The following is an 18,247-nucleotide window of genomic DNA, read 5'->3' as shown; positions in this document are numbered from 1 at the left end:
AAAGAGTCTGAGCAAAACGATTAACTTATTGTTTTTCCCCTGTCTGTGGACATTGCAAAATTAAACTAAATCCCCAATTCCTAATATTCCCCTCAGGACAATAGTGCAGCATGGGTGACTCCAAATTTAGAAACATCTCATATACTTACTTTTGGAACATCATAGGCTGTACTGTTTTCTCCATGTGGAGCACATAATTTCTCTATATTCTGCATAAGTCCAAAAACATGATACCTTGATATAAAGGATACACTGATATTTCACACTTTATGCGAGAGAATGTTTCAGCACCATGATTGCATAAGTACGCAGAGGATAAGCCAAATTAAAATACTAAAACAACACACATAAACACACACTGGAGCACAAATTGCCTGCAGACAGTCTGTTATTTAAAGATTTATTTTGAAAGAAAAAAAATGTTCCTCAAGATGATTATCAGTCATTATTATAAAGTATCTAAATACAGGCAACTGAGGTATATCTGTCTTTCTACAGGTGGAGTGTGAGAAAGAAAGAAAGTAAGAAAGAAAGAAAGAAAGAAAGAAAGAAAAGCCCGAGGGAGACAGCAGCAGTGAGAGAGAAACAGAGGGTTTGCACAGACAATAAGACCAGAACATGGACATGTAAAAGTACAATCTGAAGATGTTTTTTCTACATGATCATGATGCAGCATTCATTGCACTAATTTCTAATATAAAAAGCAAAGGCAAAAAAGCCTATTTGACAATTAATGACTCTGTATCATAACCTCAGTTACTTTTTAACATACAAAGAAATCATATACAAAGAAAAAAAAAACTACACTGGGAAGTGAATTTTGGAAAAATGCACTCACCTTGAAAAGTTTGTTTGTTGAAAGACCCAGACCCAGCCTGTGATTAAAGGTGGAGTAAACTAATCCTGAGAAAGACTGTCATTGTCACTTAAATTCATGGCCATATATTGGATCAGCTAAATAAGCTTATTTTGAATAGAGCCAGAAGGGACACAGAACAGATAGCAAGTGGGCAGTGAAGAGGTATTTACTAAATATGAGAAAAGATGTTGCATTAGAATTACTTACTCCACCTTTAACATAGTGAACAAATCATGACTAAATTAAATTTAATGCTCTAATGTTTTAATTGAGTCTTGCTGTTTTGCACAAAGGTAAAATTTAAAATGCCTCATTTGATTAAATAGACATCAAACTGAGAAGCAATTTGTGAAGATAAAAGCTGGGGAAACAGGGTTATTATTTGTGATAAATTTGATTTCCATGTACCACAGATAAACCGACAGGAAGACGATGGTTATCGCAGCTTGGCATTTATTATCCTGAATCTGTCCAAGAAGAGTCAGGCTAGTCAGCTATTTTTCCATTTCTGATGTTATTACACTACTTTAACCCACTGCTGGCTCCAGCTCTATATTTAGCTGCTTAGATATTCTCATCTAGCTCTGCAAGAAAATGAATAGTGTATTTTTTATTTTATTTATTTATTTATTTTTTTGAAAATATGATTAAACTTTTTCTTTAATTAGGTTTTTTTTCTTATCATTTGTGCACTCATGCAAACACATACACCCACTCACACAAAGTTGCACAAAATATAATGTAAGGCATACCAACTTTACAAACAGTAGGTAGCGATCATATAGACTAGCTGAAAGTGGAATATACGTAGAGGTGTATGTGCATCCGAACAGAAACACACAGGAGGTTAAAGTAAATGTATAAAAAGGGTCTGGTGTCTATAGATTGTCAGCTCAGTGATTTGTGACCATCTGTCGTTTTAAAGGCAAAACTTAATTTTGGTTTATTTGACAAACTGCTGATGACCAGCAGCTGCCTGCCATCTGCCATTCAGCTGGTAACATTAAATATAACAGTAGTGATACATGATTACAGTTAAATATTTACTGGTCTATTCAACAAAATACATAAGAAGTAGAATGTAGCTAGAATTTATCAGGATGTAAATGAAGGTTAAAACCAGCTGAGAGGCACACAACCCAAACCCACATACAGTACAGCGGTTCAGCCTGGTTACATGTGTATGAGTGTGAGTGGGTGTGTGCTTTATTACCAGTGGGTGTTAGAATAAAGCACACACCCACTCACACTCATACACATGTACAGGCCCGAACCACCGTAGTGTATGAGTGTGAGTGGGCGTGTGCTTTATTCCAACACCAGTGGGTTTTGAGCACAGTTGTCTGTCTGCCCTTCTGTTGCTAATGACTTTTTATTTTGACTATAACGCACAAACACACACACATACGCACGCACACACCTACACACACACATACATACATACATGACAATTACAATCTCACAGGTGATGAGTAAAACAAGATTAAAAAAAATAACAGGAGAGGAAAAAATGAATGAATGAATGATTGTTTCCAGTGAAAAGTAAAATAATAAGGCTGATTGAATGAACTACAGTATCAGAGTTGGAGAGACAGTGCTCCACCTGTTTGGGAGGGTACAGTCCGCTGCTGTCCTCAGAGGAAGTGCATACTGCAGTGTCAGTCCACCAGCCCTGGTCCATCTAGTAAAAGAGCTGAGGGGAGCGTCCACTTCCCTGTAGCCTCCCCACCAGTGCTCCACCAATCAGAGGGGAGACAGTACAGTAGGGGACAGAGGCAACCCACGTCAACACATCCCTGGGAATTACCATACACGGCAGATGTTGTCTGGGACCATGTAGCTGCTCTTGTTGCAGTTAAAAGCTTTGGCAAATTCTGGGAAGTTCTGAAGGGATCCGAGTACCCTGGGATGCACACAGAGAAAATTGTCAGTTAGTGATAAATCTATTGCATTAAAAAGTTCATTCAAAGAGCGTGTCATTTAAGTGTAGGTTTTTAAAATGTCAAATAAAGTGTTTCCAGTCTTTTCTGCTGAGGACTATAGTATATACCTGAATTTTCCTGGACTGTGAACATCTACTTTGATGGAATTAACGGCTTGCTCCGGTCTGTGTGTTCCACACCAAACCTAAAAGAGACAGAGATTTCGACGTTTTCAATTATATATGTTATCACATGACATAAGCTGAGCATATTTCACATCAGCAAATTCTGAACAGTTACATCCATCAATAATTCATCTAGGTTTCATCCAGCAAACCCATCTATAACTTAGTATGCAGTCACTAATCCTACCTCCTTTTGATCATCGTATGCTTTATTTAACTGGCTTAAAGATTTATTCAGATTAAAATCTCCTTTTCTCTTTTCTTGCCGTCACAAATGAGTGACTAAAATGCCAGTTAATGTGCTATAAATCATTCACACATGTCAAGCCTTTTTTTCTTCCATCCATTTTTTACTCACATATCCACATCTCCAACCATCTTCTCCTCTGTGTATCAGTGAAGTAAACTGTCTATCTATATGTATGAATACACTAAAGGTTTAGGTTAAAAGGTCAGCTCACTCTATTATCCCTGTAGGGAAATTCATTTTCTGCAATTCACTTGTCCTAATACACACTGCAACATACATACAGTACAGCTCTCGCTCAGTTTATTACCTGTGCAAAGTTTAGGAAAAATAGTTGGTCGTGGGAAAGGTCAATTCCAGGTAGTGGTGGCTCTTCTCCATGCTCCCTCACATAGTTTTTGTAAGCCTGCAGCAATAACACAATACAAATGTCACCTTATCTCACTTAGAATTAGAAGAACATTTATGGAAGTCACTATGTGACCTTATACAATATATACTAAATGACAAATATTTTATATTATACAGGGTTCCTACAGGTATCTGCAAGCAAAATTTAAGACTTTTTAAGACCATTTTAAGACAGCTTAGAGCAAAATTTAATGCCCATTTCATAGCTGTTCCCCTTCACTCATTTCAACCAGGTCAAGGGTGATCTTTTCTCCATTCAACCATTATTAAATTTGCACTTTCCAATGCTTACTTTTCACTTGTGAGCAGTCCCTTAAAGTTCCCAAACTCAGCTTTCTTGGGCGATGTGCACAGCTAATGGCTACACATGTGTTGGGCTGAATGTTCTGTGATTATTTCTCACCAGGCGCTGCAAAGTTAGTGATAACTGGTTCCTAATTTCAATATAAATTGTCGGGTTGGAACAGGTGGAACTGAGCAAACTAACGTTTCTTTCTTTAAAACTTGGACGTTTCCCAGACACATTTAAACACAATGCAACCAACAAGTTGATGGTAACATAACTTAAGACATACCATATCAAACTGAGTACCTTTTAAAGACTTTTTTAAGGTATTAAATGCAGATTTGTAAATTCAAGACTTTTAAGACTTTTTAAGACCCTGTCAGAACCCTGATTATACCTCTGATAAGAACAATGTGGAAAAACCTGACTTATTAGCAGCCAAAATAAGCAATATTGTTGGCATGTTACATTTTAAATAAAATTCCTCTAGTTTGTGTCTGGATAATTTTCCTCTTTAATTATTATTTAGTTATGCAGTATTTACACTGGGTTGAATTAAAACTGAGCGCCTTCACCTTGAACTTTTAAACTACAGTGTAATAAGAGCCTGATAAAAAATAAATAAATAAATAATCAACTGCTGAACATTTACAGTTATTTAATTAAGTTCAATTAAATTCACAAAATGCACAATATGATTTACATAAATCACCAAACAAAATCAATCATGTTTCAACATGTGAGAAACTATTTCCACTCCATTTATGTTTTCACTTTGAATCTTGCAGATAACAGATGACAAAATATTGCTGTTTTTAAGAAAGTGTGTTGTTTGTTGCATTAAAATGTGACCTTGTCATGTCTGTGCTATTGAAACTGTCCAAATCAGCAATATCATGTCCCCCAGTGTTGTGTTTACAATACTAATGAGCGAATCAGTGACCTGAGAAAAAGACATGTCTATTAATGTTAACAGACAACCGACAATAACAAAGCACTGACTTGCAGCCCCCTACTCTCACATCTGTAAACCAGGGATCTTAAACTGAGTTTCCTCTTTTGTTTTCAGGCTCATTACCTGATATGCCTGCCGTATCCCTCCATTGTCAGCAATGTTCTCCCCGAGGGTGTTGTTACCATTTAACTAGAGAGGGGACATAAGGAGAAAGAACACGGAGATTGTCAGGAGACTGAGGGTTGAGGGAGACTGTAATTGTTCCTCTATATTTTAGCAAGTCACAGATATCAGTCTCCGGGATACGAGAAATTGGAGAGATATAAATCCCAGAGGGTATGTGGAGAAAAAAAAAAAAAAAGCATTGTTCAAAGGAATTGGACAAGGAGACAGTGAGAGATAGATATGTCAACACAATATATTACTGTTAAAACATCTGAAGCCGAGAAGAGATGAGGCTGCAAAACTACAGGAAACAGACAAAAATTATAAATGGATAGTCTGCTAGAGACAACAGAAATGCACACAAAGGAGCAAAAAAAAGAGCTTCTGAGGAGGCTTTAGCTTTGAAATGTTTAAAAAAGGAGAAAACCAGAGAGATAGTCTACCAGGACGTACATGAAGCCCATTGGCCAAGTCCCAGGAAAAGTTGCCATACTGATCCACGATGCATTTTGATAGTTCCAGAAACCTCTGAGTGGAGTCTGGTGTCCACCAGTCCTTCAGGTCACCGTCTTTATCATAGTTACGACCTTTACAGAGACAAACACATGAAATGTTGACTGGTTGGGTTTGATCAGCAAGAGAAAAAATAGCCATGACAATAATAAACACATGTACATTTCCACTGAATCTAATTTGTTTCTAATGTATTATGGGTGGTTTAGAGTTGTGGGTATCAATCTAAATGACTCTTGTTGTGCAGAAAAGTGTGGAGAAATGTGGTCAAAAATAACCTCACGCAATTCAAAAATTTGATTTCTCAAGCAGTAGCAGTTAGAGGCAGGAAACTATTCCAGCCAAAGGACAGTGTAATCTGCCAGAACTGCCTTTTATGGGGGCATGGAACAAGGAGCAGTGTAGAAAATCATACCATTGTCATCAAAGCCATGTGTGATCTCGTGACCGATTACCATGCCGATGCCGCCATAGTTCAGAGACTTAGCCTGGCCTTTACTGAAGAAAGGAGGCTGGAGGATACCTGCAGGAAACACTGAAACCAGGAAATAAACATGTTTGTGTCTGACATGGAGACTTTCGGTACATGCATGACTGCATCTGTTTGACTGGGTATGTTTGCTTGTGCCCATAATAAATACCTATCTGGTTTTTGCTGGAGGAATAGAAAGCATTGACAACTGCAGCTCCGGTTACCCACCTGACAACGTGAAGAGTAAAAAAGGATTAGTAGAGTACAGACATATATAGTGCAGCACATTTCAAATTGAGCAAAAGGTGTTAAAATTAACCTGGGTTAATAATAGGCGGGCTAATATTAGCCTTCCTAGTGTGCTTAGTGGAAGGCTGAACTGTATCTATGAGTAGGCGTTTGTGTGGGAGAATGTGAATGCATGAGTTAAATGCAAGGTTGTGTGTCATACAAGTAGCATATGAGAATACATAATTCATCATTAGCAATTTAAAAATATAATGTGGACGCTTTAAATGATCACATTAGAATAAAAGACCTATTTACTGAGCACTGATATAGTTCTGCCTCAAATGGAAATCTTACTCCTCTTTGTTGACTTTGACTCTGAGTTTCCGCAGGCGTTTCTTCTGCACATACTCCAGGTTCTGTAGGATGTTTTCAAAGTACTCCTCTGCACTGTAGCTCAGCTAACACCAACACAAAGCCAGAAAGACAGGAGGATTAGCTGAGATGAGAGCTATCAACACCCAGTCATATATTCTCCTCCAAAACTCATAATGGCCCAGAATGCACCTGAGATGTTTTCATAGAACTAATATGCAGGTACTCTGAAGCCGCTCTGTATTCTGTTACATTAATTTAGTGAAAGAAGAAAAACATTCATAATCGCATCTTTTCAGACACTCACATCTTTGTACTCATTGTTCAGGTATTCATCATCCATGATGTTGTCAGAATAGCCGATCCGCTCCCGAATAGCTCGGGCCTGGAGAACAGAAAAAGAGAGATTTGGTTAAAAAAAAAAAAAAAAAACTCTTAGTCACCATAAATCCTAAAACCAAAATATAATACATTATATAGCCCAGTGGTGAGACATTTTATAACTAGTACCTTCTCCTCTGCTGCCTTCTTGGTTTCTGCATCCATCCAGGCCAGGTCATCGAGGTTACTTATGAACACTTCTCGTATGTCCTTAATCATCTCCTCCATCTGAGTTCATGCCCATACACACACCGTACAAACACACACACAAGAAACACACACAAAGAGTAACAAACACATCAATGACTACTAACAGTCAGAAAGATAAACATGTACAAAATAAAGCCCTCAAAGCCAGCTGTCAGTCACTTCAATACAATAGAATATATTTTAAATTGTGCCTGGTGTGGGTGTTTTGTTTTTCTAAAAGGGCCTGTTGAGAGTAGTAAGGTCTGCAGAGAGTAGCTGTATGCTGCAAAAAAAAAACAAAAAAAAAAAAACTAACATATTGTGCAACAAAGACATAAAAAAATAGATCTCCCCGAAAAAGGTCTCATCATCACACAGTTACATATTCATCCATTTAGGATTACAGTCCCTATGTGCATAAGTTGATTGACCTACTGACAATCACAATTACATGTTAAGAAGCAATTAACAAAATCGGTACTTCTATTTGTTTATTTCAATTTTAGCTTGTTCACCATAGGCATCTGCTTTAGTGGTTGCAAATGTGCACTTGCATTATTGATAAAGCTACCAATTTACATTTTGCATCATGAGACTGGTAAATATTCATATTTATTCATAGCTGCATCCATCCAGCAGTTTTGGGGGTTGGTTTTGCTGTTGCTGAGCCTCAGAAGTCTAAATTACAAAAGGGATGTTTGGACAGATAATGTTTCACCCTCACTGTGTTATATTAAGTAAACACTTTATGCTCTTCTTATTAAGCAAATAAACGTGTCCACATCAAAACCACAGTTTTCAGCAAGCAGTTTAATGTTTTTATAATGTGCTGCTTTGAGTCACAGTATTTAGTACAGGAATGCGCCTGCACACAGAGACAGACAGACTGACGCCACCACGATGGCATAATGTTGTGCAAACCATACTGTACCATGGTCATCGGTCAAAAAAGTCAAACAGTTTAGTCCCAAAACAAAACAAAAACTTGAATTGAAATAATTCATAAAAAAGGAGAAAAAAATACCTGAACCAATAAAAAATAAATAAGTTAAACGGAGTGGAAAAATTGAAAACTGCAGTGACAGCAAAGGTCACCCTTCCAGATTGCCCATAATCATAGTTGTGCTATGAGACCACAGTGAGCTGACAGAGGCATTCCAGTGTCTCATCACATCAGCAGACCCCTCACTAACACACTGCATGACCACTCGGACAACACGCTGTGGTTTGCCACAAGCCAGTGGAGCCCATACTGATTAGACTTTACCCAAAACTTTTTAGCATGGGGTGTGTGTATGAGAATGTATGTACATGCATATGGGGTTGTAGCTGCATGCATGTATGTATGTTTGCAAGGAATACACTGGAATGTAAATCAGATCATAAATTTGCATAATCAGTGTAGAACGAAGTATTCCATTTACTGTGTTGAATTGGAAGTACAAAAATATTACAACAATCCTCAGTTCAATTTAAAGGTTAGTGTTTGGATCGTTTAGTAAATATATATATTTGTCATTATATCACAGTATTGAACAAATATAGGTTGTCATTAGGTGACAAATAGCCTCTGCTCTGTATGTTATTATTGTACGTACACTGCCGAGCCACAAAAAATAAATAAATAAATGAATATCACACAGTATTTCATTGGATTGCCTTTAGCTTTGATTATGGAACAGATTTTCTGTGGCATCATTTATCCCACACAATGTCAGTGGGACTGTGTGGTGGACAAACCGCTTGTGAAAATGATGCCTAATGTTCCCTAAACCACTCTTTTATAATTTGAGCCTGATGAATCTTGGCATCATCATCCTAGAATTTATCTGTTTTGTCAGGGAAGAAAACAATCCACTGATGTTCAGATATGGTCATTCAGTATATTCAGATTCAGCTGACCTCATTTTATGACACAAAACATTAATGAACCTAGACCTGTCCAACTGAAGCCCCCCCAGACCCTCACACTGCCTCCACAGGCTTGTACTGTAGGAACTAAACATGATGGGTAATCACTTCATCTGTCTCTCTTCACTGTGGAACAGGGTCAGTCTGGACTCATCAGACCACATGACCTTTTTCCACCCAAACGTGATTCTCTATGGCAAACTGATGGTTGTTTAAGAAATTCAAAGCTACTAACAACATCAGGTAGGATTAAGGAGTTTGTTACCAGTTAATACATATTAATCCCTGCAGCAGTTATCCAATTTATGCTTAGTTAAATACAGGTATTTACTATTTTTTTGGGGGGGGTTGTTGGTTTTTTGGCAGGGCAGTGTATTATGTGTCCACATTGGACTGTTCCTTTATGTATTATTATGTCAATTCAACTTATTTCTTCTGTATTTGTTCTACATCATTCAACAGAAAAAAGTGTCACACTTGGTAAGTTCCTCATATTCATATGTCTATGCATAGTAACTATAAACTACATTGATTGAAATGTGAGGAAAGTCATACTCTGAAATGTGCAGAGGTATAAATATGAGGTACAATTATCTTAATTACAGTGCCTCTGGGTTTTGTTTATGTCACACGTGCAAACAGATGAGTATGTTCAATTACACATGAATTAGTGGCTGCAAAAAGTTTGAGTTTAGAAGATGCAGCTGTATTTTGCAAACTTATGGGTTCCTTTAGGCGCTCATCTGGTTTCCAGACAAATGGTCAGAATGGGATGTTGAACCAACACGTGGAGCCTCTCTTACGCTGCCTTACCTGCCAGAATCCAACCATCTGGTCCAAACAGTTGTTGTGGGTCAAGTACGCCTACATTTCCTTGCCTGACGCCTCCAGCGTACTGACATCAGCCCAGTGCATCTACAGTTATCAGCTAACTTTGTTCCTGAGCCAAGAGAAGGAGGTTGAGGTTTTCAGAACAGGCTGATAATGCCAGTGTTGATGGACATGACTGCGAGCCAGGTCAGCCCTGTTAAGAGCGAGGGTCATCAGAACAGCCAACCGTTGACGCACCTCAGCAGCCGCCTCCACTCAGGGCAGATGGTTTGGCAGTCTACCCATACTGCTGTGGGTCGAATTCAGAAAGATGGCTCCTCGCTTTGTGGGTCTCTATCCCATCTCTAAGGTGATCATCCCCTAAGGGGGGATAGCTGCCGTTCATATCAGACTTCTCTACATTCTCTATATCTATCCAACATTCCACGTGTCCAAAGTCATGCCAGCACAAGACACAAGAAAAGCACTATTCTAGTTATTGTGGATTTCAGTAAACTGGAAGAGAAAGGTGCTGATATGTACTAGATAAATGCTCAGAGGAGAGGTGTCACAGTGATACAGATCTAAGCACATTTACATGAGGTGCAATGTGAAATCATGCTACATTGGGCAAAAGTCCAGAAGATGAGATTTGCAGCGTGTGAGACACTCAGCATTTCAACAGATGTAGATATTCACACACACAAAGTGACTCACATATAGTCATGTAGCAAACTATCTAGGAAAGCAAATACACACACAAACTCACTCAGATTGGAGATTTACAGTGTGGGTTGTGTGGGCATGATAACAAGGACACCTTGTTCAGCTGCTTTTAGTGGGTGTGAACACAAATACAATGCTATGGTGAAGATACGAGACAAAAAGGTGACAAAACACAGGTTGGAAATATCTTTTATCTTCCATTAAAGGTAATCTGATCCCACTAATAATATGCTTTGTCCAGCTCTTACTGACCAGCTCTTTGCTCTTTTCAGAAAAGGCCTCCTGCACATACAGGCGCCCAACGGCATTGTCCATGTTGTTGTTGACATACAGAGCACACTGTCGCCACACTGCTGCCTCTGACGTTGTACCAGACAGAGCCTGCGGGAAAAGAAATGAAGCACAGATCAATTAGAGATGCAAGATGAACCACTCAGCATTTTGGTTAAAGAGACTCGGGAGAATTTGTTTATTTGTGCCTCCATTATGCATTACCTTCCCACTTAGGACTACAATAAATAGGGCAGGAGGGAAATTATTAGATTAGATGGAGGGTTAGAGATGTGAAGAATATGGCTGGAGCAGAGAGCCTGGCCATGGCCTCAGTTTTGGAATATGCTGGGTGGTGAATAGAAGAAAACTGGAGTGCAAATGATTTAACAATTACAGAAAAATTTCTAGAGTGAATGGCTGTTCATCTGTATATGTCTGCCCCAACCCCAATTTTGCCCATGGAAGGATAGATGGATACAATTAAGTAACTTTTTAATATCTTTCCACATGCATATCTATGTTTCCGGATAACAAAATATAAAATAATCTCAAACATTTGTTTAAATTACAGAATATTATCCAATCATCTACAGTCACGGACAAAATTATTAGACCATCAAAAGTCATCACAAACAATGGTTATGCAATCAAGCACTAATTCCTGTGTGTATCATGTGACTAAAACAGACAGAAAGGAAAACATGGAATGCCTAAAAGCACTGTTTTTGGCAGTACAATGCCATAGCTATTAATGTAAGAACTGAAGTGATTTTGGTTATTATCAAGAAAACATGGAAAATGGCTACATATCAGCTCTGAAATTAAACTCTTATGAGCTATTTTTGTTGTTATTATTATATTTGTCCAAACAAATGTACCTTTAGTTGTATCAGGCATTAAAATGAACAAGAAACTAAAGAAAACAAGGATGGTCTAATAATTTTTTCTGTATGTAAATAATTAGTAGTTTTTGTTTTCTCTGACTCTTTAATACCAAAATTACTTTTGTGGTGACTTTCAACTGAGTCTTCTCTACATTCAACTTTTAAAGAAGTGATTTATCACCGTGAAAATAAGGTATTGCCCTATATTTAATTTACTGATCATGAAGATGTTTCTAAAAGTTTCAGAGTTAAATTAAAACAGACAAAACTGAAAAAAACAGGCCTTCTCAGCAAAATATATTATTGACTTAACATTAAAACAAGGGTCTACAACCAACAAAGGGGGTTTTTATTGGTGAATCAATGTTGCAGAAAATAAAAGTCTTTCGACATTTACTACAGAGTGTTTGAGTGTCCAAGTCTGATGACAATGAAAAACTGAGAAACTGCATTTTATAAGAATTATTTACAAGTATTGATAGGATCAGTGGTTCAAAAGTTATTAAACATTTTTTAGATCAGTTGATGCTTTTGGCGGCTGTTCAGGTCTTTGAAGGTTAAATCTCCAATACCAGTATCAATATTTGCTTAAGGAGGTTCTAGTATCAAAAGGTCCTTATACAGTTTTTATCTAACAAGGTGTCAGCTGTAATACACATCTCTGTCAAAGAAACTGGATGATGCATCTTGCAATTTCTGTGACTAAAAACAGTCAGACAAGCATTTGAACTTAAAGATGTATTATAATAATGACACTACCAGTCGGAGTGAGAAACTAAGCAGGATTTAATGACAGGTTTTTAATTTTTCACTCAATTACATCTGTCATTTTTTATGTTTGCAACTGACTGCAGCATTAGACAGACTCTGTGTCATTATCTCCATTTAAATAATTATCTTATCAGACTAATAACAGGTTCCCACCCCACCTTTGACTCATCAGACAACTTGTTATATAGTCACATTTGTTTCATTCACAGACACCTTCACAGTAACGTACCTTGCGAAAAGCTTTCCTGGTATCCCTGTACGCTCTGCTCAGGCCAACAACCATGTTCATAGCAAAACGCCACACCATGTAGTTCTGCAGATCCCTGTAAAAAGAACATCCAAAGAAAATACTCATATAAAACCTATAATATATTTGCTATTCCATGCCAACTCACCCAGAATTCAGAACTTTTCCAAGTTTATGTCAGGGAAACCTTATAAATTCATGTTTTTATTTTGTTTTCTTTTTTTTTTTTTTTTTACTATATCTAGCAAAATCTGTAGTAGTTGATTACTTTATTCTTCTAGGCATGATACATAATGCACAAATCACAAAAAAACTATTGTTTGCAAGAGAGTGAAACCTTAAATAAAAATTTATGAAAAATTATTCACAATAATTTGACATAAACAGCAACAATTTACATGAATACAGATTGCAAATTTTCCTCCAGTAAAGTTTCAGTCCAGTGAAAAACAAGCAGTTGGTGAGGGTTAGAGTACACATACTAATAATGAATCTCCGACGGCCAAACTTTCCGAACCATAGCAGTATTTGGAGTACAGTTTTCTGCTAGATGCTATGAATTTTATAGAAGATTTTTCTATTAATTTTTTCAAGGACATCTAAACTGGGAGGTCATGCATGAGTAGGTATGGAAAGAGGCATATCAATAAAGAGGGAGCATCTGTTTTCATTGCATGCTGTGCGCTTTCTCCCCCTCAAACTTTCCCAAAGCACACACCTTTTTGTGTATCTGTTCAAGATGAGGTTGAGTCTTCTGTAATAGTTTGGGGAGTAGTTTATGACCTTCTCTGTGTCGGGAACACTAATGTTGACTGTATCCATTATCTTTGCTGTGAAGTAACTCCAGTCAAATATCTTCAGGACAAACCCAAAAGGAGAAAAAAAACCATTAGCAAGATGATAGGAAGTAAAAAGAGGTAACAATTTCTGACAGATACAGAGTTTATTTTTTACCTGTGATTCGACCTCGAGGGTAAAGTTGGCATTCAGATCACCCAGTTCCATCTTGTTATAAAGTAACACGGGGTTGTTACGGTCCTCTGGAGTATCTGTAGCCTGGAGAGGGAGAGACAGAGGGAGGAGAAACCAAGAACCTGTCACAACATAACTCAGCCATTTCCTGACACATTGATACAACTGCTGCGTAGGTCCAGCACCAACAAACATATTTGGAGTCCCAGGAGGCTTCAGGTCTGTAAATGTCAGTTCTAGATCAGTGTGACTGCCTTGTAAAAAGCCAGCAGCAGAGTGGAGGTGAAGTGAAGCATGGCACTAAGCAAAGCATACCAGCGTAGAATGACAAATGTGCACTGTGGAAACCTGTTGATGTCTAAAAGTTGTTGGGGAGGTATCAGGCTGGTTAATGGCTTGTTTTACACAAGAGCCCCTCCAGACTGGAGCCACAAACACACAAAGCAGAGATGTTTGGGCTACAGATAGAGGAGTTTCAGGTCATGCGAATGTCAGAACAAAAACCTTCATGGTGTGTGATGCTAAAACATGGACCAAAATCTTCTACCATCACATGCAGTATGTAATTTTGCATCTTGATAATTATGATATATGCCACAGTTGTTGTTCTGTAGCTTCAACAATAGAACTATTATGTTCTTTTATTTGGGGAAAAACAAACAGTCAACACATACAAATGTGACTGATATGAAAGAGCTTCGCTTATGCAGTGTCCTGCTGTTCATATTATATGATTCGGTGTAAGACAGTTGGACTTGTAAGATTGGGAAAGAGTGCAAAATTGTGTAATGACACTAAATTGGAATAGAAATGGTATTGCTAAATTCCTACAGTAAGCACATTTCTGCCATCCCAGAGTAAATACCCCTCACAGATACAAAAAAGAAGAAGAAAATCTACACAAAGAATATTGTGAGGTTTTACCAAAGTCACCGCCATCTGAATAGGGGAATGATGTTTCATCAAGACAACTATGAGACTATCAACAGTAATTCAATACATCATTGCCTTGGCATAACTTTATAACTGTTTATTCTTAACACTCTAATTACAATTTTCTGTCATTTTTCAATATTTGAAAGTAGAAACACTAAATAAAGGCACTTTAAAGAAAGTAGCCAAATAAGACTAATTATGAAAAAACAGAGTGTGAATGCATGCTTACGTTGGCGATGTCCCGTTCCAAGTCCATAACCCGTGTGACCTCTTCTCTAATACGGGTCTCATTTACGACCAGTCCCCGGTCAGTGCGAATCAGCTTCGCCAGGTCAATCATGAACTGCTCATAAGCCCGACATGCCTGTCAAATACACATAAGCACATCAGCGTTTCTTTATTCTTTAATTCACTTTAACAGGAAGGAAAGGAGGTCAGTGATTTGAACCAGTGACCAAAAACCAGAGGCGACAGTATGAACTTTCACTGATATATACTCATGCAGTCCGGGTGCCTCAAGCTGGGTGCGGCGCTGGTTTCTATATATCAATCACAGAATTCTGTTAAATAAAACCAGAGCAGACGACGTCTGCTCCAATCACACACATCTGGTCTGGACTGAGACACAACCAAATCTGTTTTGTTTTGCCCCTTTGATTTTAATCATCCTGTACTGCCTGAGAGGACTTTTATTTGACATATAGACACGTCCTGGCTCACACATTTACAAGTACACACAACTGAACTCACACAGTTAACTCAGGTACAGATGTTTTAACCAGTCCACCATCATTTGGTGGGCATCATGTTTCCTAGAACAAACTCCGGGGGACATGAATCCCAGACTCAGTGGCAGTGGCCCAAATCAACACATGGAGCTGTTCTGGTCATGCATCAGTTGATGGCTTTAATCACATTACATTTGTGCATGTATGTGTATGTTTGTACATATGAACTTCCACCCTACCTCTGCATAAGGACCATTGCAGGCGTAGTAATCTCTGGACAAGAGGCCGAGGCTTGTCTGCTGGTCAAACTGGCAGAAAAGAAATGGAAAAGCTCTATTTTATAAGCCATAGCAATCACATTTGTAAAAAAAAAACAAAACAAATAAAAGGTAAGACAATACTCCACAAACTCCTTATTCTCAAGCCAATATGATGAGTATATGAATGTGGGTTTACAAAGGAGAGGTGAAAAGATAGCGGGGGGATCACTTGCTGCAGTTGCACACCTACATGAATGATGTGTGCATTGGAGTCCCTGTCATCGGTGCCCACAAAAAAGTTAACTAGAAGTTGAGTTCCATATTTCTCATTCAGTTTGGCAACAACATCTTCCAGCTTCCAAGTGGCACCTAAGGGATGGAGAACATTGGAGAAGTCAGATAAACCGAGCTACTTATGGAACATCTACAACTCTAATTCTAAAACAGTTGGAACACTGTGTAAATAATAAAAAACAAAAATAAAAACAGGTACATATAGTAGGTTAATTCCCCTGTCTGTGCCCTTGACTATAATACTGATGATGATCTGGAGTTCACTGCTCCTAATGTGTGCTATACACAAGTACCAAGTGCTAATGCTAATGCTAAGTATTAGCATTAGGATGGGTAATGACGACGATAAACCAAGCTAACCCTTAAACTTTAACTTTTAAATGATTTGCAAATCTAATAAATATATATTTTATTCACAATAGAAAATAGAAAACATCAAATACATACAGTGAAAAGAAAATACATTCCATATTAAGTAAACAATAATAAGCTAATTTTGAAATTGATGGCAGCAGTATTTCACCAAACAGTTGGTGCAGGGCAACAAGAGGATAGACAAGCTGGAGAAACACTGCATTGTTAAATAATATAACAAAAATAGTACAAAACTAAAACTAGCAGTGGAAAAAACTGTTTGCTTACTATCAAAAATTAAAACCAAACTGAACAATGAAAACCAAAACAAAAACTGTTCAGGTGAAATCCGCTTAGTTTTCTTTTCCCTACTTGCTTTGCACTGTGGATTTTCAACTTTTGTCTGATAAAAAGATCAGTAAAGTACATTAATATATTAATTATCTTTTGTTAAATAAAAAAATGGTTTTGTAGCTCATGTTTGATGTCATCCCACTATAACATTTTTTTTTTTCATTCAGCCTTTGACTTTGATAAAGCTTCAAGGTTTTCCTCATATAACCTGAGAAAAACTAAAGCTAAAACTAAAAGCACAATAAAAACTGAACTAAAACAGGTCAATACCACAAAACTGTACTGAAATCAAAAGCCAAACTGAAAGTCTAAAAATGAAAAAGGATCATAACTGTACCATATTTGGTGTCCCAGTTGTCAAAAGCTATCGGCCACTCAAACACATCAGGCAACATTTCCAGCAACGGAGCCCCTCCTCGGAGCTCAATTAGACCTTAAATGGAGCACAGATGCAAACAAGCACATGTACATTTATTTACGCCAACCATAAAAATTGATAATTAAACAAAAAAAGTTTATTATTCATATATACTTCATTTGTAATTGTTGTCTAATGTATTTAATTTGTGTTATTTTTTTGTGTTTTGAAGGTTTTTTCATTACTTTTTTAGTCTGGATTGAGGAAAATGTTTTGAGGAAGATTTTATTTGCATCACGTACTGCTGTAGAACTGATTTAGAACAATAACAGTTTTTTCAAGTAGTGTTTTACTTTAGGTCAGTGGTGGATATGATATGGATATGAGGAAGGATGGCACATGATGTCTTGTGACTCACTCTCATTGGTGCAGGACTTGTAGAGGGTCTTGGCCTTTGTGAGCGCAGCAGCTTCCCCCTCAACTGTTTTCTCAAGGACACCTATAAAGAGAGATAAAGCACAGAAAGAGAGTAAGATTGAGTGAAGGAAACACAAGCAAAGACAGGAAGATAAAGGAGGAATGAGTGTGTGTGTGTGCACTGTATGACAATGCTGAAAACAGGAAGGGGAGAGAGGGAGATGCAAATAACATCAGGTACAAAGACTTTTTTTCTATCTTTGTTCAGATGCAAAACAAAATCCAGCTGTTGTCCAGATGCATTTAATCACCCATGTTTCTGTCCCTGTGTGACTTCAGACTGTCCCAAAACATAGTGCACAGTGACAAGGCAGACATTATTCAAAGAAAAAACCAAGAAAGAAAAATGTGCTTCCTGGCTGTCATGCAGAGACCAAAGTGCTATTAATCTGATTGAAGGCTAATTGCAGTCCCTCTGTGTGCACTGCAGATTATTTCATTATGTGGCTACCTGTAAAATCATTGCTTTTCACTTTTCCAGATGCAGCAGATATGAGTCAAGCATAAAACTGATATTTAACTGTATAATGATGAAAGAGTGTGAAGGGTTTGCAGGGAATAAAGCTGTTGAAAGCTGGCCGTACCTTCCAGAACAGCATATTTTCACTTGTGTGGCAGTTTGCCAAGTTAATGAAAGTCCATCAACCAACTCTGAAAAGGTCATACTTCTATAGATTTCCGTTTCAAGCAAACATAATTTAAAA

At 37.7% G+C, this 18,247-nt stretch overlaps 1 protein-coding gene across 2 annotated transcripts in view; it reads right to left on the bottom strand.

Moving 5' to 3' along the window:
* Positions 1–370: 370 nt before the first annotated feature.
* mmel1 (membrane metallo-endopeptidase-like 1) overlaps positions 371–18,247 on the bottom strand; it is a 34,568-nt gene continuing 16,691 nt past the window's right edge. For both annotated transcript variants that reach the window (XM_030152472.1, XM_030152473.1), the window contains exons 5-23: positions 17,485–17,565; positions 17,046–17,141; positions 15,957–16,075; positions 15,686–15,754; positions 14,948–15,082; positions 13,765–13,866; positions 13,529–13,665; positions 12,793–12,886; positions 10,888–11,016; positions 7,129–7,227; positions 6,926–7,003; positions 6,601–6,704; positions 6,185–6,243; positions 5,959–6,078; positions 5,484–5,617; positions 4,989–5,054; positions 3,524–3,619; positions 2,910–2,986; positions 371–2,762 (exon numbers count right to left, since the gene is read on the bottom strand). In XM_030152472.1, the coding sequence (XP_030008332.1) occupies positions 2,663–2,762; positions 2,910–2,986; positions 3,524–3,619; positions 4,989–5,054; positions 5,484–5,617; positions 5,959–6,078; positions 6,185–6,243; positions 6,601–6,704; positions 6,926–7,003; positions 7,129–7,227; positions 10,888–11,016; positions 12,793–12,886; positions 13,529–13,665; positions 13,765–13,866; positions 14,948–15,082; positions 15,686–15,754; positions 15,957–16,075; positions 17,046–17,141; positions 17,485–17,565 (1,895 nt within the window). In that variant the 3' untranslated portion in view covers positions 371–2,662. The remainder of the gene's footprint in view (positions 2,763–2,909; positions 2,987–3,523; positions 3,620–4,988; positions 5,055–5,483; positions 5,618–5,958; positions 6,079–6,184; positions 6,244–6,600; positions 6,705–6,925; positions 7,004–7,128; positions 7,228–10,887; positions 11,017–12,792; positions 12,887–13,528; positions 13,666–13,764; positions 13,867–14,947; positions 15,083–15,685; positions 15,755–15,956; positions 16,076–17,045; positions 17,142–17,484; positions 17,566–18,247) is intronic.

This window comes from Sphaeramia orbicularis, chromosome 13 (genome assembly GCF_902148855.1).
Source record: "Sphaeramia orbicularis chromosome 13, fSphaOr1.1, whole genome shotgun sequence".
NCBI lineage: Eukaryota > Metazoa > Chordata > Actinopteri > Kurtiformes > Apogonidae > Sphaeramia > Sphaeramia orbicularis.
This window is presented reverse-complemented; position numbering and strand designations above follow the sequence as displayed.